This window comes from Rhincodon typus, chromosome 19 (assembly GCF_021869965.1).
Source record: "Rhincodon typus isolate 14 chromosome 19, sRhiTyp1.1, whole genome shotgun sequence".
In the NCBI taxonomy this organism is placed as follows: domain Eukaryota; kingdom Metazoa; phylum Chordata; class Chondrichthyes; order Orectolobiformes; family Rhincodontidae; genus Rhincodon; species Rhincodon typus.
The window spans coordinates 26,452,025-26,477,398 of NC_063350.1; the positions used below are offsets into that span (position 1 = coordinate 26,452,025).

At 38.5% G+C, this 25,374-nt stretch overlaps 1 protein-coding gene across 2 annotated transcripts in view; it reads left to right on the forward strand.

Moving 5' to 3' along the window:
- LOC109928567 (protein-tyrosine kinase 6-like) overlaps positions 1–24,675 on the forward strand; it is a 29,864-nt gene extending 5,189 nt beyond the window's left edge. Inside the window, exons 2-9 of one of the 2 annotated variants that reach the window (XM_020528524.2) lie at positions 2,668–2,789; positions 7,164–7,327; positions 8,510–8,678; positions 12,597–12,755; positions 15,458–15,639; positions 18,233–18,386; positions 18,486–18,662; positions 22,240–24,675. In XM_020528524.2, coding sequence (XP_020384113.1) covers positions 2,668–2,789; positions 7,164–7,327; positions 8,510–8,678; positions 12,597–12,755; positions 15,458–15,639; positions 18,233–18,386; positions 18,486–18,662; positions 22,240–22,250 — 1,138 coding nt within the window. In that variant the 3' untranslated portion in view covers positions 22,251–24,675. Of the gene's footprint in view, positions 1–2,667; positions 2,790–7,163; positions 7,328–8,509; positions 8,679–12,596; positions 12,756–15,457; positions 15,640–18,232; positions 18,387–18,485; positions 18,663–19,857; positions 19,988–22,239 lie in introns of those variants that run through there. The other variant, XM_048608130.1, reaches the window with a different exon arrangement.
- The last annotated feature ends 699 nt before the right edge of the window (positions 24,676–25,374 follow it).

The following is a 25,374-nucleotide window of genomic DNA, read 5'->3' on the forward strand; positions in this document are numbered from 1 at the left end:
GCAGGCCAAGCAGCATCAGAGGAGCAGGAAGGCTGACATTTCGGGCCGAGACCCTTCTTCAGAAATTTATAGACAGTCAGTCAATGTGGCATTTTATAAATTCGAACTTTAGAAATTAAACCAGTCTGACTCCAAACCAAAACACAAACAGATTCTAAACAAGGCCTCACACCTAACATGCATTGTCTGACCTAAAATGTCACCTCTTCTTTACACAATAAATCCTTTAGTTCTCTCAGAACAGTGACTTGAAAGGAAATTGTGGATTTACATACATATGTTATCAATTAAAACCTTCTAACTAATTAAAGATTTAACGGCACCTTAGGTTTGTTTAATACATCCTCATCAGTAGCGTGACTCTTTGATCTTTTACTTATAAATTCTCTGTCTGATACTACGTCTCTCACTAACATCTGAAGAAGGACTAAGACACCAAAAGCTTGTGTTTTTAAATAAACCTGTTGGACTGTAACTTGGTATCATGTGATTTCTGACCTTGTCCACCCCAGTCCAACGCCAGCACCTCCACATTCTGATTACTTGATGGAGGATATGGTAGGTGCATGATGAAGGTGTACTGTGTTGAGCAGTATCTGAAATAAATGGTACAGTTGGTAGTTTAAAGATACATTCACTGAGATTTTCCACTCTGCTGAAGTTAAATGAATTTCTTGTGGCATTGCATCCTGGTCTTGAGAGCTTGGCTCGTGCCATTGACCTCCAGCTTATCTGCTTCCATTACATCCTGAGCATTTGTCTGTGGGATCTTCATGACCCTGTGGATTGTATTCAGTGCAGCAGGAATCCTTGGAGCCTGGCCTCTTTCCCATGTCAGAGTCTGTTGTAGAATGATTCTCAAGCAACAATGAACCCACCCTCATTAATTAGTGCAGGCTACCTTTAACTGCTATAAGATATAACAAGGTGTAGAGCTGGATGAACACAGCAGGCCAAGCAGCATCAGAGGAGCAGGAAGGCTGACGTTTCAGGCCTAGACCCTTCTTCAGAACTGCTACCAGCTTTTGTTAGTTTGGATCTTTTGAGGTGCACAGCCATTGTTCCTGCTCGTTCCACACTGCAAACATGTCAGTAAGCAGGCAGCACAAAATTGGTGTGCTGTCTGCATCAGAATCAACATGTGCAGGTTGGTCCATCGTTGCAATTCCTGTACCTGTTTTCAGACATTGTCAAATTTCACCCCTGTACATTTTTAGCATGAACCACTGGATAGCTGTCAGGCTTGGGAACATCTGTTTATTTATCTTGATGCAGCGAAGGAAGTAATTTCCGGGGATTGCAAAGACTTTATGGTTAATTAAGGCCGTGAATATCTCATAGGCCCTTTATTTTCAAAGATTAGCTAAGTCACTAGGGCTGCCAGTCTGATCAGACCTGCTCTGAGAGGCTTCATCACAAGATCATTCACCTCCAATGGCACTGCCCCAGTCCAACAGTTTTTTCAATATTTCTTGATAAAACAAAACTAATCAAGGAACATTTTCAAAATGGAGCTGTTTTCTGTCCTTGTGACTTTCTTTTTGTGTTGCTCACAGCAGTGCTCAGGAGATAAAACTTCAATGTCTGGGTACTGCAGAGCAATCTTGGAGGGTTGGCAATTAGATATGGATCAAAGATGGAACCTGGGATTTTCCTGGTGCCAAATGGGTCAGTAACTTAATTAGCTGGCCATTAGGAGGTAACTAGTGGGATGAAAAAAGTGACATGAATGGATACAGATTATTATGATTTTTAAATAGATTTTTGATAAAGTGGAAATCAATAGATTATTGCACAAAGTCAAGACTTGTGGGATTGAAGTAATGTAGTCATGTGGATTAGGACTGGTTCATAGATGGAAAACAGTGTGGGAATAAACAGGACACTTTTAGGCTGGAGGGCTATCTTTAGTTAAGTACCATTAATAACTTAAATGAAGGAGTTGAGTACAACACATTGAAGTTTATTGATGATACCAAAGTTAGATGAGAAAGTAAGCAGTGAAACGACTGCAAAGAAGCTGTGGAGGAATATGGTTGGGTTGGATGAGTGGGCAAGAACGTGTCAGAATATCATATGGGAAAGTATAAAGTTATCCAATTTAGTTTGAAAAATAATAGGCTTCTTTTTAAACATTGAATGCTGGAAGACTGGAAACGTTCGTATTCAGAAGGGCATGTGTGTCCTTATATATGAATTGTTGAAAGATAACAATTAGGTACAACATCCAATTTGAGGTAGAACAGCCATGATCCTGTTGAATAACAGCAGGCTTGTAAAGTTATATAATCTATTCCTTATGTTCTTAGTTACTTAATTAATGAGAGGAGACATCAGATTGACAGGATATTTCCAATTACTTAGATTAGTCTTTTTGTTTGTGTAATGTGTTTTCAGTCTTAGGATGTACATCCCATTAAGTCAGTTTGTGTAATATCATACAAATGTCAGAAATTGGACGTGTTTCATAGTTTGGATTACGTAAAAATAATTTAAGTTGCTGCAATCCTCAACCACTGGAAAACTGGAAATTCAAAGTTTTGTCTCAGGAATAATAAACTACAAAATCTCAATATTACAAAAAGCATAGTGCAAGTGATGTATTGGAATTTAATTTTGTAAGTCTGTGACTTAATTTTCACTGCACTTTACCTCTTCCCTTGACAGTTGGTATGCTGGGAAACTCAGCCGGTCAGAAGCAAAAATTATTCTTCTCTCTAGCGAGACCATAACTGGGTCTTTTCTTATCCGTGAAAGTGAAAATCAAGAAAACACATATGCATTATCTGGTAAGCATTTTATACAAGTAATCAACATTTTATTTGAACCTGTTAGGGTTAGGTATCATTTAATCTATTTTATTCAATGTCAAAAGAAATCTAGATGCAGCTGCATGAGTTATTTTTAAGTTTTATTGTGGAGTAATGGTTTGAGTTTCATAACTGATCATTTGCGACATGACAATCAAAACCGCACATCCAGTCAGTTTGTGGTTAAACCTGAACTAGATTTCCTGTACGGGAATATTCTACAATCAACAGCTTCATTTCCTCCCTCAATAGAATGAGAACAAAGTGTTTTCTTTGTTTTTTAAAGCCTAGTGCAGGCATTCAACTTACAGTTCTGGGCTACCTGTAACTGCCAAGTCTGATTCTAGTCCTCAAAGCCGATGTGATTCACTCTTATATGTGCCAATGCTTCTTATTTGTTGGTTATGTAAAGGGCTGTTTAACTAATAGGGGAGGAGGTCCTAAAGCAGATTACCAAAATCTACTCATATACGCAAATTATACGCGCTTTAGCTGCGAGACAGGAGATCCAACCTAGTTTCCGATGTTGAATCTGGCCAGCTACGTTGAGCAACATTCCCGCTAAGCTGAGCAACCGTGCAGCCACTCCAAGGTCCTTCACAAACTGTTTGGCATGCCAACTCACTGATTTCCAGTTTCAGAAGTCAATACAAAGCACAGAACTCTGAGGTCCAATCGCCATAATAAGCAACTAGAGGGAGCATTGATATTGAATTGCCCGTTTTGCATCCTCCAGCCCCACTTGTGAGGGGGTACAATTTTGAGCAAATGTATGAAAATTAGCTCATAATCAAACAGGGCTATATGATTGAACACTGTTAAGTATAATCTAAGTCAAAGGCTGGTGAAGTTGAATTGATAAAATTTCAGTATCTTTAGCAACCACCCACGCCCTCTGCCTCCTCCAAGACTTTCAATTCCCTGGCCCCCAAAACCACCTCTTCACCATGGACATCCAGTCCCTATACATTTGCATTCCCCACACGGATGGCCAAAAAGCCCTCTGCTTCTTCCTGTCCCACATGCCCAACCAGTCCCCCTCCACTGACACCCTCATCAGCTTAACAGAACTCGTCCTCACCCTGAACGACTTCTCCTTTAAATTCTCCCACTTCCTACTGACTAAGGGGGTGGCTGTGGGCACCTGTATGGGTCCGAGCTATGCCTGCCTCTTCGTAGGATACGTGGAATAGTCCCTTTTCTGCAGTTACACTGACATCGTCCCCCACCCCTTCCTCTGTTGCATTGATGACTGTATCTGCGCAGCCTTGTGTTCCCATAAGGAGCTTGAACAGTTCATCAACTTTACTAACACTTTTCACCCCAACCTCAAATTCACAGGACCATCTCCGATACCTCCCTCCCCTTCCTGAGCCTCTCTGTCTCCATCTCTGGTAACTGCCTCAACACCAACATCTATTTCAAGCCCACCAACTCCCATAGCTACCTGAACTACACCTCCTCTCACCCACCTTCCTGCAAGAATGAGATCCCTTACTCCCAATTCCTCTGCCTTCGCCACATCTGGTCCCAAGATCAAGCATTCCATTCCCATACATCCCAGATGTCCTCCTATTTCAAGGACCGCAACTTCCCCCTCCAGTGATCAAAAATGCCCTAAACCGCATCTCTTACATTTCCTGCACTTCTGCCCTCAAATCCCCTCACTCCAACAAAATAAAGACAGAATCCCCCTGGTCCTCACATACCACTCCACCAACCTCTGCACCCAGCCTATCATCCTCTGCCACTTCCGCCACCTACAATCCAACCCCATACATTTCCCTCCCCACCCCTATCTGCTTTCTGTAGGGACTGCTCACTCCATGATTCCCTCGTCTGCTCCACACTCCCCACTAGCCCCAACCACTCGTGGCACTTTTGCCTGCAACCGCAGGAAGTGCTACACCTGCCCCTACACCTCCCCCATCACCTCCATTCAAGGCCAAAAGCAACCTTTCCATTTCTGACAGGGGTTCACCTGTACATCCACCAACTTGGTCTACTGTATCCACTGCTCCCGATGTGGCCTCCCCTACATCGGGGAGACCAAGCGCAGACTTGGAGACCTTTTAATGGAGCTTCTGCGCTCTGTACGCGATAATCGACAACACTTTCCAGTCGCTAACCATTTTAGCTCCTTCTCCCACTCCCTTGATGATATGTCCATCCTGGGGCCTCCTCCAGTGCCACAATGATGCCACCCAAAAACTGGAGGAGCAACACCTCATATTCCACCTCGGGTGCCTACAGCCCGATGGCCTGAACATAGAATTCACCAGTTTTAAAATCTCCCCACACCCAGCCTCATCCCATGCCCAAACCTCCGTCTCATCACCACCTCCTTAACCTGACACAACCTGTTCATTCCTTCCCCACCAATCCACCCCACCCTTCCCACTGACCAATCCCTACTACCCCCACCTGCATCCACCTATCACCATACCACCAACCCTCCCCCAGCCACACCCCTCCTCCCTCTCACCTCCTTGACCTGACACAACCCATCCATCTTCTTTCCCACCTATCCACCCCACCCTTCCCACTGACCAATCCCTACTACCCCCCCACCTGCATCCACCTATCACCATCCCACCTACCTTCCCCAGCCCCACCCCTTCTCTCTATTTAATTCCCAGCTCCCTTTCCCCTCCCCATTTCTGAAGAAGGGTCCCGACCTGAAACATCAACTTTCCTGCTCCACTGATGCTGCCTGACCTGCTGTGTTCCTCCAGCTCCACACTGTGTTGTCTCTGACTCCACCATCTGCAGTTCTTGGTATCTTCACATATCCAGGAAGTTTCCCCAATAGCCGGACAAATATTTGTTTCTCAATTAACATCACTGAAGTGTTAAATGGTCTACTCCAGTTCCTCTTTCTATTGTTAAAAAAGCATAGAAGTAAACGTATATTCTAGACAAAGCCAGTGAGATTAGGAAGTGGCAACATGCCCGTTAAAAACCCTCCTCTGCATGTCTCTAGTCATCTCCTTGGATACATTTTGCACCATTTCCTATCTATATCCTTCCAAGTTCCCACAGATTGATACTGATGACTTCAAAGTGCCCAGTACCCTTTGTGACTGCAGTGGAACCCTAACATTCCTCTTTAAACTCTTCAGCCTCTCCTTTATCTTCAACGCTGTTGCCCATAATGCACCATCTCCTCTCTTCTGCATCTGTGTAACAGCCCTTCCATATTTCCATTCCTACTTGACCCAATTAAACCAAATCATCTCTCAGAATGATTTCTCCTCTGGGTCTTCATTTTTAATGCAGCTAAAAGTCCATCATTAGAAGCCCTCTAATCCTGAATCACACTGCCGTCAGCAACATAAATAAGCAGGGGATGAGCTTCCACTTGAATACCGGTGATATTCAACTTGACAAGTGCACTGACCCTTCCACCAATGACCTGATTCTATACTGCTGTTATGCTGTCAACTGCTTCCTTAACATTAGGTCATGGATGACCAGAACAAAACCATTGTTGTTCAAGTGCTAAAGGTACTGAACATTTTCATCAATTCAGCTTCACGTGCCTTTGACTCAGATTATACTTAACAATGCTCAATCATATTGTCCTGTTTGATTACGAGCTTATTTTCATACATTTGCTAAGACTTCCATCATTGGTTCCCAAATATTAGTCATTTCTATCCATCTGTACTTTGGTCGCATTAAAATCTCTGCCAAGGCCTCCCTAAAGTTCTCCTTATTGAGCTTCATTCTAGATAAACTGTAACTCAGACAAATCCTATCTAAGCATTCAATCTGATTTTCACATCCATACTACCATTCATCAGCTAGCTATGCACCAGCATTTATTTCCAAATCTTTCCAAGCCAAACTAAATCCAACCTATACTTCCACCCCTTCCTTCTGTAATCTGTTTTAACCCTATGTTCATTTTTCGCCACTTCTGCAATTCACTTTGTGTCAAAGTCTATAGATTTTCACTTAAAAATTCACCAGTTTTTCCACACCTATAAAACCTGCCTCAGTTGATTACCTTCCAAAAACTGTGGCATACCAGGTTTAAGAGAAACATTGTGAATTTGTTTCATTTGTTGATTGAAATGGGTACAACTTTTCAACTTTGTTCCCTAACATTATTCCTTTGTTTTATCTATCGTTTCAGTGATTTCCTCTCAATTAATGGAGTCAGAAAAGGGGAGGGCTTTTAGAATTTGAATCTAGAACACTGCAGTGGCTCTTATCAAAGGATTGCTTTCATTTGTTTTTAATTTTTGGAGTTCTGATGAGTTAAGTTAAACTATCTGACCAAGTTCTCGTAATCTTCTTTGACATACTATGTCATGCAGAATTCCCATTTTATCCTTTCTTCTTCAGTACGAGATGGAGCCATTATCAGACACTATCGAATCATGCAAAATAAAGCTGGGACGTTTTGCCTGAATACAAACAAACAATTTTCCAGTCTAAAAGAACTTGTGGAATACTACAAATTAAGTTGTCTTCGATCAAATCTCCTATTAACTACACCTTTTCCGAAAGTAAGTTAATTTTAAGTGAAACCTATCAAGATGTATCTTCAGGCCATTTTTTTAAATACGAGAACAATATACAGCTTTGGTTGAAAGACAAAAAGTGACAGAATTCAGTTTGCTGTGGAAAAAAGCAGGTTAACCTTTTCTTCATACAAAACATTTGTGCTGTCTGACATTGTGGGTAGAGTTTCTGATTACATTTTCCCAGCAAGGAACTTGATGCATCAGGAAATTGCATGCACAGCCCCTGATTTTGTTTCTGACAGGCTGGGCTTCATCTCATTACATCACACTCGATTAACTTCCATTTCATATTTTCCAGGTACTATTTAGTTAGGTCCATGCATATAAGCAAGCACAGCTAATATCCTGGGCACATTAAAAAGTGGGCCACTTTATTTCAGTTCTGAGAAGAAGTTTAGATAGGAATACCTGTGCAAAATTTCTTCCATAATCAAAACAATATTCAACCCCTAACTGTTGTTAAGATCGTTCTGTGAATAAAATATTCTGTTAGTGAAGTGCCAGCAAATTCTTAATACCTATCTTAACAGACACTTTGGTTTAGTTTTACAACTGCACGAAATCACCTTCAAGAATGTAGAATTCTTTTGTAGTTGAATTATTGGCCAATTTATGTCATCAAGACCTGGAAGGTACCTGAACCCGCACCCCATTGACTTAAAGTTGAAGTTACCACCATCTGACCTGAGATTCCAATAAAATTGCAAATGAGCAGCATGAAGCTTAAAGTCAATTTATTCTCCTTGTTGTTCGCATCCATGTAGTGTCTGATACTGTTTAAAGGTAGTTTATTTTTTTTTAAATCTGCGAAGTACCATTGCATAGACTGTTGATGCATTCATTAAATTAAGTATTTGTGATTATTTTTCTACTAAAAGTATTCCTGCATAAATGTTGATTTGCAATGTGCATGTTTTTCATGCACAGCCCACTGCTTCTGTCCAATTTAAATGGACAGATGGTGCAGCAAAATAGAGAAGAATCTAGAATGTTCATATGTGTTCTTTCAGGAACCGTTGCAGACAAAAATATATTCTAATTAGTTCATGAAAATATGAACCAAACGATTGCTAAGGAATTAATTTTGTTTTTACTTTGACAATCAATACATTTTGACACTTGAAGGAAACATTTATTCCAATCTTATGTGCTTTGTATTTGAAGAAATATCAACCAAATATAAGGGATTTGTCCTATTTGACTGTGGATGACTGGGAGCGACCAAAGAAAGAATTCACATTCACAAAGAAATTGGGATCTGGACATTTTGGAGAAGTATATGCTGGATATTGGAATAAAACAGTTCAAGTAGCCATCAAAACGGTCCATGTTGGTAAGAATGTGCCTGAAGCAAGTTTCAACATGAAAGTGTTTTTTTTCAATTAGGACAGGAGACTCAATGTCAGCTCTGAGGCTAGCAGTTGACCCCTTATAGTTTAGGCAACATTGCCTTATTTATACTAATATGGTTCTTGTTGGTGTTAATCTTATTTGAATTTTGCAGACCTGGGTTTTAGAAAGGATCATTCTCGGTTTTGTTACCTCATTAGTATACAGATCCTTATCTATTGATATCTATTGGGCACCCCTAGCTGCCTCGAGAACCTTGCTTAAAACTCCCATTTCAAGTTACTTGTACACTGGAATCATACTTAACAATGTTATTGGTTTGCAGCAAAGTTTATTTTAAAGAACGCAGATCATTTTCTTGAAGAATTATGCTGTTTTCTAAGGCTGTGTGACCTTTAATTTTTCTAGCATCCTATGCTCGGTTTTATCTTGAAGAAATTATTCTTATTTCAAACTAATTTAATTTACAGTGAAATAGTCACTAACAGGTGGCCATTGGATATTTTTATAAATTAAAATTTCATTGCTTCAAAAAGTAAAAACTGACACACCTATTTACATGTTTTTGCTGATTTAGCTGAAAAAGTGCATGATCTAATTTTTTGAGAAAGTGCCAACAGATTAGTTATGCATGATTAGACCTGCACAAACTATTCTTGCCCCTCCAAAAATTGATTAACAATCATGAAAGGAAATATTTCCAAAAGCTGATTTAGTTTGTCAATGCCTTGTTTAAATGATTGATGAGAAATCCCTGAGGAGATGGGAAGAGGCCCTTAATTGTCTATATACATAACTTAATTATGCTCCAAGCAGATGGCATGTTTACCCAAATTTCCCTAAGTGGCATGGCCGCAAGAAGATGTCAGATTGGTCTCCCATGCCCATCAAAAGTAAAATTCTGCCAATGAGGTCAGTTAGGACAGTTTTAGAATTTCTTTTCCTATCAGTGAGAGAAGTGATAATGCAGAGTATAGGTGTAACAGATACTACCATGTGTATTTCAGTGAAGTAGATCAGATGGAGAAGGTATTCTAGGAATGAGGCCAGAGAAGCCATATAACTACCTCTGGCACAGGAAACAGTGAGAACTCACCTGCAAGGATATGATAAGTAACAAATGAGTAAAGTGATTGTGGTTGACCAGAAATGTTATAATTGATAAATCGCACCTGATCTGCGAGGATCTCCAGGGAATCATCAATTTGTAAAGTACTGTGAGCAACAGTGTTATAGAGAAATCCAGGTACCCAAGGAAACATCTCAGAGTTACTTTATTTGACTTTTGAACATCTACCACCTTCTTTCTACTCCATAGAAAAATGGTGAAACTGGAACGATAATTGCAAGTGTTCAATATGCTTACCTATTTGTCGCTAACTTTTATGTGTTGCTTGTTGATAAGTTTTGCGACAAAGTGTTTTCCTAGGTAGAGGAGTAGGAACATACAGTGCACTAGCAAACAAGCTTCTACAAGAAATACTAAATGGTCATTTCATGGACCTATGACTAACCCTAAATGCATCACTGCCTGTGTTGGAAATCTTCTTTGTTTAGCCAGTCTCCACACAATGAATTCAAAGATAAACCCTGCTATCTCTTGATGACACACAACTGTTGCTTTCTGGCTACTCCACAAATATTTACAGCTGACGCTGACTAAACTATTTTAGCCACAGAAAGTGTCTGACTATAAGAGTTAAGAGTCCCTTTCTAATCTTTGCTTATAACCATTTTCATTGGACCTAGTAGCAGTGGAAATGAACAATTGAGGGCCAGTTTATTGTGTCTCGATAACTACTGGTTTCACTGCGGATGCAGATGTTGCTGTGCACTCAAAAAAAAATTCACTGTAAAGCAATGTGCAAGTTTCAGAAGACATTCAGTATCCGAAGGGTTATTGTGGTCAATTTCAATCTGTGGCAAAACATTTACTGATCAGAGAGTTGGAGTATGGTACAACATGATCAAGAATGCCATTTCTAATAGCAACAATTTAAATGTAGTTCGGCCTGACCTTTTGACCTAAACAAGCACTGTTTCAAGGTTATCATGACATAGATTAGGAGGCAATGTCCAATGCATATCTTATTTGTCAACAGCTGCCAATGTAAAACTGACCAATTCAGGTCTGTAGGTAATTCAAGAGGACGGTCAGCTGGCTAGAACACTGCCTTCTCTCATTTCAATAGCAACTTAAATTTCCTCCTCTGTTACTTCTTACATCCTGCTTCCATATTTTTTGTATGTTCTGGTGTTTACTTCCACGCTTAGTTCTCAAGTTAAATGATGCCCACCAGATCAATCATTGGTTTTTCTTGTCATAGAAAAAAGCAGATGACATATACTTATATATCCCTTTGGGTATTTTGACATCCTGTCCAATCTCCACACTTCTTTCTGACAAACTTGATTATTACCTTTGCATTTCTTGTGACATTGGGTCTATTATCTTGTTATGTTGCATATTTTTCAATTTCAGAGCACTTGGAATTGAGACAGGGTGATTTGGCTCATAGATACTGTTTTTTGCAACATGTTTTGTTTTTCATAATGGAATGTACAGAACAATTTGCATAACACTGATATTTTTCACTTGCACAATCTTTCTTGCTATATCCTTAATAATACCTCTTTGTGTCAGTGCAGCATTTCCACATAATTTAGCAACTACTTATTGTCCTAATGCCTTTATAGTATGTGAATATTTGTAGAATGTGTACATTTGACTTGAATGAACTCTAAGACATGAATTGTTTCAAATTTCATTAATATTAACATCACCAATCACCTACAAGGATGCATGTAAGCTACAGAAAGTGTTATAACTTCTTGCAAAAAAATCCTTGAAAAGGAAATCAAATCTTGAAATTTTGATAACAACATTCCTTATTAGAAAAACAGCATTTTAATATCCAACATTAACAGTGTGCGATGTATTCATGTATATATTAATAACCTGACAGAATTAACACACAAGGCTACGAAAGAAACTTAATGCAACCTCAGCTTTGCTCTTCTTTTGCAAATTGATATTTTGCTCAAATAGCAAAGTCAATGGAAAGTCAAAAACATTAGTTCAGACTAAATCTATGTTTAGGTCACAAGTTAACCAGTTTGCACAGTAAGACTATCACATATTTAAGGTCCTGCAGTAATAGACCATTCTTGTTGACAGGTTAGCATACTGGTGGTTGTCTTCCAAATTGGATAATGATGCTTCATTGCGAAATGTTTCTAGTTCTAGAAAAAATAGACAAAGAACAAAAGAGGAAATTACCCAAACTATTTCATACTTGCCCAAGTATTAGTTACCCTTTGTAACAAAACCATTATCATATCTACAAGGATATTGTTAGAAATTAGACACAGATTGTAGCTTCCCTAGCAGTGATTTCGACCGATAATGATCGAAATTTTACTTTTGCATTACATTAACAGTCGCTGTTTGTTTCCCTTTTCAGAAAGATGCTGGCCAAAAAGATGGTGTTAAGTTTTTTATAAGTTACAATAAAATCTATTCTTGCACATTCTCCCCATGTCTGCGTGGGTTTCCTCCGGGTGCTCCGGTTTCCTCACACAGTCCAAAAATGTGCAGGCTTGGTGGATTGGTCATGAAAAATTGCTCATAGTGTTGAGGGATGTGTAGATTAGGTGGGTTATAGGAGGATGGGTCTGGGTGGGATGCTGTGAGAGTCGGTGTGGACTTGTTGGGCCGAAGGGCCTGTTTCCACACTGTAGGGATTCTATAATTCTACGAAAACTCTGCATTTACGTATATGGCTATAAGCTGGTGGAAAGTTTTGTGAAAATAACATACGAAGAGCAAAAATGTAGTAAACAAAAAATGTTTATGCTTCATCAAATCTATTCTTACAATTGTACATATATTTTTCTCCAGATGTAATGAATCAGAAAGATTTCCAGGCAGAGACGCAGGTTATGAAGAGATTGCATCATCCACATATAATGTCGCTTTATGCAGTATGCACAACAGCAGATCCTTATTACATTGTAACAGAACTAATGAAAAATGGCAGTTTGCTAAATTATTTACGAAGTTGAGTAGACATTTTTTATATTATTACCTGTTCAGTATTTTGGATTTGTTTTAAGTGTGCTGTTGAAATGTTTTAGTGAACAATCAGAGCCCTTTTTCAATTCAGCCATCGAGGCTGTAGCTGCAAATGATATTGTGTTCTGGGAAATTGGCATTACGGTCTACTGACTTAAGGTGTACCTATTTCATTTTTACGTTGGGATATTAAAATATTCTCTAGCAATAGGTCATTCTTTTCTTGAAGTCCTTTTTTGATTTGATATTGGTATCTCCAAAGGGACTGAAGCAAACTAGACAAAACTGTCATCAAGAAGAATTACATAAATTATTTGGGAGACTGCAACACAAAACTTTCAAAATGACAATAGCCACTTTTGCTGGATTCTCCACCACTGCAGAAGTATAAAACCACTAATGCTAACATAAAGGATACTGTTATAGGATACTGTTAACAGCATCTTGTTTGCAAAGATCAAATTTCAGACTACAGTTATAGCTTGGAAAATTAGAGCTTTTTTTTCACTTCTGACAGGTTCTTTAAAATTCTGAGAGTTTACAAGAAGGTTGTTTGTGATGTTCATTACTTCATCACAAGGGGCCAGATTGAAGATTACTACTCAGGACAAAAAGGGAAAGGCTTTAATTTATGTAGTTCTGTGAGCCCTGAAGCAGTTTATATTGTCTTTTGCCAACAAGAAAAGTGACATTGGGTAGAATTTCCCACTCCCTGGCATAATGCAAGCGTAATGCTAAAAAAAGGTGGCAAAATTGGGTGAGAATAATAAAATCAAATTCTTGACTTTTGAAAAGAAATCATCTGATTTTCTCCTCAGAACTTAAATGACAAGTTCAGAATCTATCCCATGAGTATTAACTACACTTTTGTTTCCACAAATTTGCATCTCCACCTTGCCCTACTTTGCTCTCCCTTCCAATTTTCCTCTCCTCCACTGAGAAACTAGGTGGCTCAAAAACGTGACACGTTATTCAAAATGGCTATCTGGTATCTGCAACCTGTTGAATTCTTGTCCCAGTCATCATTCAGCTGCTTCATCAGGCAACCCTGTATGTTCCTGTGTGGTGGCCATGCTCCTCAACCCTTCAACCACACAAGTTGGCATCAGCAAACCACATCCTTGCTGAATCATCATGCCTGCTCTCAAAACAAATCAGACACCACTTCAAGCCTTCAACACTTTGGAGCTAATGGACACCTATGATTTGCATGCTTCTCCACGTCACTTGGTATGCAGGGGCAAATATGCATCTCATGCATCTAAAGAGGATGCTTTTGAGCTGATATAGACAAATGCATCTTATGGCTCTTAGCTTGATTTCTGAGTGCTCACTCACTTTGTGCTTGGACGTAGTCAACGTCTGTCCACTTAACATTGCACGGTGAATTCCATACTGTCTTACAGGCTGCCAACCTCTGAGTGGGTTACATTGTTTTCTTAGTGCACAAGGTTTTTAGCCCTCAGTTCCAGTCTGCCAATTACAGTGCTGTTTAGTGCAGAGAAAGGAGAGGAAAATAGGAAAATTCAGCTCTCTAAAACAAAAGCAAAATGGGACAGATTCTGAAAATATGAAATAAGAACAAAAATTATTGGAAACCTGCAGCAGATTTGGATCTGTGAGTAGAAAATAGAGTTAATATTTAGAACTGATGAAAGATCATTAAACAAAAGTGTTAACTTTGCTTTTCTATGTTTAAAGAAGCTATCTGACCTTCCAGCATTTTCTGTTTATAACTTCAAACTTTGACCAAATGCTTTTGGAAATCTACAAATCAGTCATGTGGCAAAACAGTTACAATACTGCCTAATACCATCGGCAAATGTGTCTGAAAAATGAAATAATCCATTCCAGGTTTACCTCTAAAATTTGTGCCTTAAATTCTTCAAATAATTTCTTGACTTGTCTTTGAAATACTTTCTCATGCAGCATAGTGTCTGCAGCAAATATAGCATTCTCACTTCCTTTGAGTTCATTAGTAAGTATTTTGAAGAGCAAAAATGCCTTTGGGAACCCAGCTAACCTTTTTGTTATCTAGCTTACTAATGATCCAGTTCTGACTTCCATAGTTGGAGCTCTTGAACTTTTGCTCTTATTTGGTCTCCTCTGAGGGGTCATAAATATTCTACTCCTTCCTTAACTCGGGATAATTAGTGAATGTAACTCAATCTCGCTAAAATAATTTGGACTCATAGTACTAATTGGGTAACTCTTTGGAAGAGCTTGTATAGGTACGATCATTTGAATGACTTCTTTCTGTGCTGTTATGGTTCTATTTTATAAATTTAATGGCCATTTACGGCTTTGAGTTTACTCAGTTGAAAAAGATCAAATGGATGAAAATTCTCTTGGGAGACTTCTCAACTGACTTATTTAGTTTTGACTTAATTTAATTCCATTGCCAACCAGTCTCTAACATTTGGTAAATTATATCTGTTTCTGCTTTAACTAGATTTCTCAATGTTATGTATAAATGCTTAATGTGCACAGAAATGTAGTGCAAGTTCATTATTGTCACACACATCTATGAAATAATAAGAGATTTGTAGCTTGAATACGTAGCATATTCAGATGTAAACTTTACTGTAGAATTATACAAAATGTGAATCAATAAAGTTGTATTTTTTGTCAAAATCAATTTTTATGTTCTATTCATCCTTACTCCTGTTCATTTTAATGAATGTTAGGCAAAGAAGGATTACATTTGAACACAGAACACCTGCTTGACATGACGGTTCAAATAGCAGAGGGAATGTCATATTTGGAATCCCAAAACTATATCCATCGAGATTTGGCAGCAAGGAATGTACTTGTTGGAGAAAACTGCATTTGCAAAATTGCTGACTTTGGATTAGCCCGCTTGGTAAAGGTAATGCTTTTTTCCTTTCAGATCACTTATGCATACTGCTAAATTTAATAATGCTAGAAAGGAGCTATCAGACTTATTGATCTCCTCTGAAGTTTGGACTATAATAAAGATGTGTAGACCATTAAAACAGAAATTACTATAAACCTAATTAGATTCAATTCAGAAGTATACAACAGAGTTGACCTTTGATCTATTTTATATGGTATATTCTTAGTACCTTCTTGATTTTACTGCTTCATCACAAGATGCTTAAGGGTGAGGAAGACCATCCATCCATCCAGTAATACCCTAAAATCACACTATGTTTACCTCTGCTTGTTTCTTAAATGGTTTCAGAGTTTGGGACCAGAAATTAAATGCAAGTATTTTTCATTCTCATATCAGAAATTTCTATCTAATATCAATTGTAAAATTATTTTCTAAGTTTTGTGAATGCTTGTCCCTTTGTATCACCCAAGGAGATAACTTAAAGAAATATGACATTCCCTTAAGTATTTAAAATGCTTTCATAAAACCATCTTTCCTATTCCTCATTTTGAAAGATTGAAATCCAAAGTTTCTCCAGCCTGTTCTAAAAGCTGAGATGCCCAGATCTTTGACTCTTCTCAACACTTGAATATCACCACTGATTATTTGCAGTCAGAACTGGACACATTACCTGATGTGTCATCTGACCAGCGAATTGTAAAATTTGATTCCATATATCATTTGACTTAGTTGGAAATGATCATCAACATTTCTATTAAGTCTCTATATTGACCAGTTCAATTTAATAATCTGTCATTTGTATATTTCCATTAATGGCACACTAGTAACACTAATATTTCCCATGTGCAATACTTCACATTTGTCATCTTTAATTTTCATCTGACATTGTTCTGCTCACTCAGACATTTTGTTGAACTCATTCTGTAAATTTTGGGCTCTTTCTTTCAATTTCAGTACCCCTCTTATTTTGCTGCAGCTGTTAACAACTTCCATTGAGTCTTTGGATGCAATTCATTGCTGTAAGTCAACATCAAGTAGTAACTATATGTATCTTTATAAAGTTCATTTGGAAGTCAGCTTTATGACATTTACCATGTTCTTGCATCCCATTTATACCAGAGACATGAATTTTGTCTCGGGTCTCCTTTTTAGAAGAATCAAATTTGTAACATTTTTTAGCTATCAGTGAATATTCTATGCTGTTCCTCATTCTCAAATCCAATTGACATGTTTCTGATGACAACCCTCTTTTTCTTGTGGTAATAAAATAACAGGTTCTGAATCTGCATCTATGTTTATTAACTGGGTGTCTCTGGTCCTCTGTTCACTCATTGGGTATGTGTGTGTTGTGTGTTTGTGTGTACCCATTGATCCTTCCTTCCTTCCCCAGTCTCCCTGCAAGATTTGCAGAGATATGTTTTGCTCTATGTTTAATTTGCTCAATTGTAGATTTAAGTGATATTTGTTCAGTCAAGGCTCTCTGTTCTTTTACATGTAGTCATCCTTGTGCTTGACACTTACTGAAAGTTGATAAAAGTTGTTAACAAAATGCAAAGAGCTTGGGAACTGTGAGCTTCTTTGGTTCAGAAAACAGGCTGAACTGAAAGCTGTTGAATGCTACTGCTGTCTAATAATTCCATACAATTATCAATTCACAAATATCAGTATCAACCAATCAATCATTATTCATATTACAACTGGTTTAGAAACGAAATGGTCAGGAAATAAACTTCATAAGTGTCTTCAAAAGTGATTAATTGACAATGAAGTGTTGTGGTGTATATTAAGAATGCATAGCCATCTGTTAATTTATTCTTTCTTTCACATCTCACTTTTTTTTCTGGAGATCATGAACTTATATTATAAAACCAGAATTTGACTTTGTTAAATTTCAGTTTGAACCCCTCCATCTAAGTTAGAAAGAACTGGCATATGTGAATAGTGACATTTTTTTTTCACAGATTCAACAATTAGAAAAGTTTTAATTACTCACTGTAATGTAGAGAGGTGGCACTGCAAATAACCATACTCCCTTGATATACACAAAATGCACTGGCTATTAATATTATAGATAAGTAGATGCTAACTTTACTGTAAACAACCACAAGATGATGGCAAAACATTAACAAAGAGAGAGAAAGTACTTAGAAGTAAAATGTTTTGAATTGTTGCAATAGAAACTTGGGAGTGTGCTGTTGATGACCTATTTGATAATTTGAACCAAAGAACAGCAGTGTTTGAGAAGGGAAATCAGATAAGCAACTAAACATGGAAAATACAAGTTTTCAAAATTATTCACTGGAATTTATTTCACATAATGGACACTGAAATATTAACATGCAATGGTTGTAGAGTGTGATAGTGCATGATTGATACAAGATTCCACATCCCTTGAGCAATGTTTGCACTTAAATGACGCACTCTCCATGTGTGAGTTGTTTTATATAACTGATTTAATATTTAAATTATATTGCTTAGCATAAATGGAATTTAATGATAATAAAGTTATGCACTTTCAGTGGCCGGAATCCAATTATAGATTAGAGTTAGGCCAAATGTTCTATTCTTGTCATATTCAACATTCTACTGTTTCATTTAAATCTAGGAGGATGTGTACGTGTCTCAATCAACTACAATTCCATATAAATGGACGGCCCCAGAAGCTATAGAATTTGGCCATTTCTCTGTGAAATCTGATGTGTGGTCTTTTGGTGTTCTTCTTTACGAAACAGTCACTCATGGTAAAACACCTTACCCAGGTAGGCTTTCAGTTTTGTTGTACATAAACTGCACACTGAAATTATTAGGAAAGTATAGCTTTAATTTTAGTCAATTTAATAATAATCATTTTGCTGCAGGTATGAACAACCAAGAAGTAGTGAGCATGGTTTCTAAAGATTACCGAATGCCTTGTCCTGACGAATGTCCGAGAAAACTGTATGAAATAATGCTTCGGTGCTGGAACAGCAGAGCACAAAATCGCCCATCATTTAAAGCATTAGTACAAATGTTGGTGTCCTTCAACAACTATGAAGGTAATATTTGCTTTTCCGCTGACATTAAACATTTCTGTTCAAATTATAAATGAGAATATTCTTTAAAATATCATATTGTCGAATGACTGCCTTGGGATTGCCCATGAACTTTAAGTATTCTTAATTCCTAGCCCAACATTAAGCTAATAAACTAATAAGCTAGTCCAGGTCTAATAAACTGATGGGTTAAATTTTTATGGCATCACTGTCATTTTAGAAAATAACTTCTACAACAGTTTGTTGCTCTTATCAAAATTCAAATGGTTCAAATTTATAAAGCTGTAGAAAATAAAACAATCTTTATTAAATCATTGTTACTAAGTAGTCGTTATAAAATTTGGGAGAAATTAAAGAAGTTTGTTTCTTAAAGGAATTGTTTTATCAAAATATTTAGGAGATGGAGGGGCATCTTTCCTCTTTGAGTAAAGTCAAACAAAACATTCGAAATAAATTATCACTAGTTATAATTAAGATTAAGTCAACTGGTGTATAATATTGCTGTAAGGTAAAGACTGAAAATTTTAATAATTCCAACCATAACAAAACACTTTATTTGTTTGCATCAAAGGTAACAGTTCATGTTACTCCTGATTCCAGCACCAGCAATAATTTTCCTACTTCCACTGATGTGGAGGTGCCGATGTTGGACTGGGTTAGACAAGGTCAAAAATCGCACGACACCAGATTATAATCCAATAGGCTGGATTACCTCCACTGAGGTAGTGTTCCCAACCAAGCTGGGAGTAGCACTAAGTAACTGGTATTGAAATGGGTCTAAGACTTGGAAATTAGCTGGAATTAAGGGGGTGGGCATGGAGCCAATTATAGGCTATATCTGGCCAACTTGGCATAGCAAAGGAACCAGTAGAATGGTACTGGTAATGCTACTTGCTATTTTACTAGCATTCTTGTTTTCTCAAGCTAAAACCCAAGTAAAATGTACAGAATATGTCTATGCAGGTGATTATATTTACATGAATGTAAGTCAATGTTCATTCACGTGCTTATGTGCAATTGTGTGCATTCCAAATATGTTAATATATTTGTGTGTGACCTAAATCTGACACCTCTTCCTACTTTGAGCATCTCATCTTCTTTTATCCCTCTTACCTCTCCTTTTAAAAGACTCATTCTCTCCCACTCATCCAAAACTCGAAATATTTTACAAATTATTTTCACTGCTTTTTTCCCTCAGCCTCTGAACCAAATGACTGCTCACCCTCAACCTCCATCTCAATGCATCATTCTCTCTCGCTGTCTATCCACGAGGCTAATACCTTGGTTGCTTGACTACGTATCCATGAAACTGCTGATTGTACAGCTCTCCTCTCAACTCCCAGGTTAGCTGGTGTTGTTAATGATTCTGTCTGCCCTGGTGCTGTCCCACTCTTTGTCAAATCTGCCATCATCACCCCTTTCCCCAAGAATGAATTTTTGACACCTGCTTTCTTATAAATTACCATTCGTCAACAATCTTCCTATTCAAAGTCCTTGAATTTACTATCAACTCTCAAATCCATGCTCATCTTTTGCAGAGCTCCATGTTTGAGACCATACAATGAGGTTCTCCACTGTCACAGCACCTAAACAGCTCTTAGCTATGTGACTGTGACCGTTTTAAACATCCCTGCCCATCCTTCTCGACTTGTCTGCAGCCTTTGACTCAGCCAGCCACGCTATGCTCCTCCAATATCTCTCCACTTTTGTCCAGCTGTATTAGACTACACTCACCTGCCTCCATTTTTCCCTATTCCGTCATAGTCAAAAAATTGCTTGCAATGCCTTCTCTTCCTGCTCTGACACATTACATCATGTCTCTTAAGGATCTGTCTGTAGCCTCTACTATTTCTCATCAATATGCTGCCCCAAAGTGACATTATCACAAAGCACAGTATTGGTTTTCACATGTATACTGTCAACACCCAACTCACCACCACCTCTTTCAAACCCACCACTGTTTGACATCCTGTACCAGATGAGCAGAAATTTCTTCCAACTAAATTGTGCAAGGTGGAAGCAATTATCTTCAGTCCCTGTCACAAAGTGAGTTCCCTAACTACCATCTTCATGCCCTCCCTGATAACTGCCTCTGAGAATGTGCACAACTATGGTGTTTTAATTTAACCTGACATGAGTTTGCAAGTAGAGATTTTCACCATCACCATATATGTTTATTTCCACTTCTCTAACATTGTTCAACTCCACCACTGCCTCATAGAATGTGTCATACAATCCCTACCGTGCAGAAAGAGGCCATGCAGCCAAACGAATCTGACTGGCCTGCTGAAGAGCAGCCCCAAAAAACCAGGTCCTCACTCTATCCCCCTAACCCTGCATTTACCATGGCTAATACACCTAGCCTGCACACCCATGGACAATATGGGCAATTTAGCACGGCCAATCCACCTAACCTGCACATCTTTGGACTGTGGGAGGAAACTGGAGCACCTGAGTGGACCCACACAAACACAGGGAGAATGTGCAGTATCCACACAGACAGTCACCCAAAGCTGGAATGAAACCCGGATCTCTGGCACTGTGAGGCAGTAATGCTAATCACTGAGGCACTATGCAACTCGTGGTGAAGCCCCCAAAACAAAAATCTCTATTCTAATTCATTCCCAGTAATCTTTCTGTGTTCTCCTACCTATAAACTGGAGATAATCCGTCTCTGGCATGTATCCTAAATTGCATCAGGCCCTGTTTGTTCTCTTGCTGACCCACATTGACTCCCACTTAAGCAACTCATCAATTTTAAAAATTTCATCCTGGTTTTCAAATTCCTTCATGGCCTTACCCTTCATCATCTCCATTACCTCCACCAGCCCTACACACTTCCAAAATATCTGCACGCCTCCAATTCTGGTCCCGTTGATCTTCTGCAACATCACTTACTGCAGCACTGCTGCATGTGCCATCAGTTGCCAAACTGTAAACTCCATAATTCCCTGCCCAAACACTTCCACCTCTCTGCCTTTCCTCTTTTGAGATGCTGTTTGAAATGCACCTGTTTTTATCAACCTTTTAGTCATCCACTCTACCAACACCTTTGGTGATTCCATTTCAAATTTTATTTGGTAACATTGCTATGAAGTGCCTTAGGTTATTTTACTATGTTAGAGGTGCAATACAAAACCAAGTTGCTACTGTTATCACAAATAATTTTGCAGATGTTACAGTTAATAAATTTCACACTAAAATCAGGAATCTGCATAACATTGGGAGCAATATCCTAAGCACCTGGTTCACCAGTAATGTTAAATACTCTTAGTTTTCAAATGGTTTTACTAGTGTCTTATTTCAACTGGTTTTGCATTTTCTAAGTATCTCTTGTGTTAAAATATTCTATCTATTCAAATTGCATAACATTTCATCAAAATCCTAGAATACAAACATTATGTCATGTTGTCAGCTCGATCCAAAAGTATTTGCAAAGAAACATTGTACATATATTGTTCTCTTGGAACATTTAAGGTACCAAAATATTTTATCAAACAGCATTCCTTTTATTTTATGTTTAAAACATGACCAAATGTAAATGTTATATTTTTCTATCTCTTTCTCTGTCTTTCCACAGATGCTGTTTGACCTGCTGAACATTTAGAGTATTTTCTGCTTTTATTTCAGATTTCCAGTAGCCACAGTATTCTATTTTTGTTATTACTTTAATTTATGCTTTATTTTTCTTCTGTCCTCAAAACGAGCCAAGTGTGGTATTCCAGTAATTGGATAGACAATTCTAATTCACATAGAAACTGTTTCTAATGCACAACAACTTCTTCAATCTGGAGAGTACGTAACCAAGGCATTTCTGGATTTTGGAATTTTCTGAAATATAAAATAATGTTAGAAAGCCCAACAACAAGTGTGCGAACTGGATTCAAGACTGAACCCAAGACATAAAACACACCAAAACTATGTTAAGACATGACGGTGCATGGTTTCAAATCCATCATTTGAACCTATTGGCTGATGCACCAACACACATGGATACGGAATTAAATTGAGCATCATCGACAGTTAAACAATGCATTCCATTATAAACATTATTGAAGGTTTGCAAATCACAATGTTTTAATATATTTGAAAACATTTAAAGTTATCTCAAATTGTTACCTAATCAACATACGCAGTCAAACACACACAGATTAATCAATCCCTCTCCCCATATTTTGATGCCAGTGTCTGCAAAACAGAGTCACCAGAATGGGATAATCGCTGATACAGCGGGGTAAGGGGGGAGTTGAAACACAGCAAAATTTAAAGCTGTCACTCAGCTTCCCTGCTCAGCCACACCACCTACATAGAATCCATACAGTGTAGAAGCAGGCTATTCAGCCCCCTCAAGTCCACACCAATGCTCCAAAAGAGCATCCCACCCAGACCCATTCCCCTGCACACTATGGGCAATTTGGCATAACCCACACATCTTTGGACTATGGGAGGAAAACAGAGCATCCAGAGGGAACACACACAGACACAGGGAGAACATGCAAACTCCACATAGACATTCACCCAAGGGTGGAATTGAACCTGGGCCCCGGTACTATGAGGCAGATGTGCTAACCACTGAGCCACTATGCTGGCTCTTCCCATATTTCCAGACTTACCAATAAATCAGTGACTGAGTTACATTTACCTCCTACCTCTACACAAACATCCCAGGCCCACTAGACAATTGCTGATAAAAGTGTTTTCATGGCTTAACAAGCATGTTGAGCTCATTGTCTGCACATTGCTGTTTGGCAGCATCAACCCAGTGGATCATGGGCTTGTACAGTGCTGGGAGTAGTGAGTGTGAGTTGAAGGGCTTGCTGAAAAGAATTCCAGGTAACTGGTGTTTCTGTATTTCTTTGTTCCAGACTGGAGAAGTTACAATGCTCTATGTTGGTTATTACTGCATTTGTCCCAGTCTGTACCCAGATAATTTACCTCCATTCACTCATAATATTTGCAATAACCCATTGACAGATGTACAAACGTGACTGACAGATTTGGGTGAATTTTTTGTTTAATTCTCCTCTGTTCTCCCTTCCCTGTGAGAAATTCTAGCCCTTTGAGCCTCTAAAATGTTCATTGCTCCTACATCACGCCATTAGGTGCCTTGGACCTAACCTCTGGAATGGCCTCCTCAATCCCTTTTTGCCTTTCCTTCCTCCTTTTAAGCATGTTCCTTCAGACATACCTACCAAAGTTTTGGTAATCCACCCTAACGTGGCTTGCTTTCAGTTTTGCTTGTGATGTCTGTCATGAGGAACGTGCCAAGTAGCGATTTTGTTTTTACTCCTTCATAGATGAAGGTCCAGGCCAGCAGTTGGTGCATATCCCTAACTGCCCTTGAGAAGGTTGTGGCGAGTCATCTTCCATCTTAGTGGTTTGCTAGGCTGGTTCAGGGCCAACCATATTCCCATGGGTATAGAGTCACTTGTAGACCACCAGTTGCACTTGATTTGAACTAGTATCACCAGAAAATTAATCAGGGGATCTGGATTGCTAACATTAACATAATGCTGTCATTGCCTTGGGATTGATCTTCTAGTGCAGCAATAACAATATGCAGCCAGCCATGTCCTTTGTGTTAACTTTTCAAAGTAAATAAAACATGGAGAATCTGTGAACTATTTCTTCACTTTCAATGTGATAATAGTTCTAGATATTGTATCTAAATGCTTTTCTTTAATGCAGTCTAATTCCCTTTTATTGTAAATTGATTTACATTTGTTATCAGTATTAAGTAAAGGTATTGTACATAAAGCAGCAACTCAGTGAATGATGTAACAGTGTGAGGTTTTTATTGTTTTTGGGAATTCCCATAATAAAGTTATGATTAAGATACACACAATGAGTAATTCAAATAGATCTAAAGCTTGTGGCTGCCTATTTGATAGCTGAAATCAGAAATGAATCTTGTTTGAGAGATTATTTAATAAATTATTTTACCTTCCTTATGAGGCTTGCATGCAACACCTTAATGATTGTCATCCGAAAATGAAATTAAATTAATTCAGAAATGATGCACAGAAGTTTGATTTCAGTATTATAATTTCTGACGATCATTCCTCAAACTTCCTTTCCAACACCTCCATAGCTTTATCAATCCTTAACTTTGTTAATCCCTAATTTTGTGAATTCTTCAAGCCCAGCTTGTTAAATTGTTCCCTCTGCAGTTCAGCTGTGGTCTCTCCTGCTTTAGCCATTTCCTCAGCTCTCTTTTTAAAGGCAAGTCTTTAATCATCTTCATTTAACAATTAGCTGTTACAAATAGTCATTCGGCAGCACAGAGCTTGAGTATTTGCTGAAACAATGTCACATTTTGTCAAAGCTGTTTTTCCAATATTCATCAGGACATTTTACAAGATTACCAATTCAAGGGGTAAAAGCAACATTTGCACACGCGTGACAGGGGAGTGCCAATTGATTGGCAAGTGGACGTTGATTGGCAGCAGCATTAACTATTCAACTAACCCACAACTTACCTCTCTCATCCCAACTACACTTACCTCAACCCTTACAACCCCTGGCAATGTCACTGCCCTCTACCCTGATACCCAACATTCCCTACCACTGGACCAACACCCCACTATGCCTGGGACTTGACACACCCCATCACAGGACCAGGTACCTCCTCCCTCCCCTCAACCACCTATCCGCACCCTTCAAGAGACTTTGATCTCCCCCACTCTTCACTTTCCTGCTCCAGACCCCAGCATTC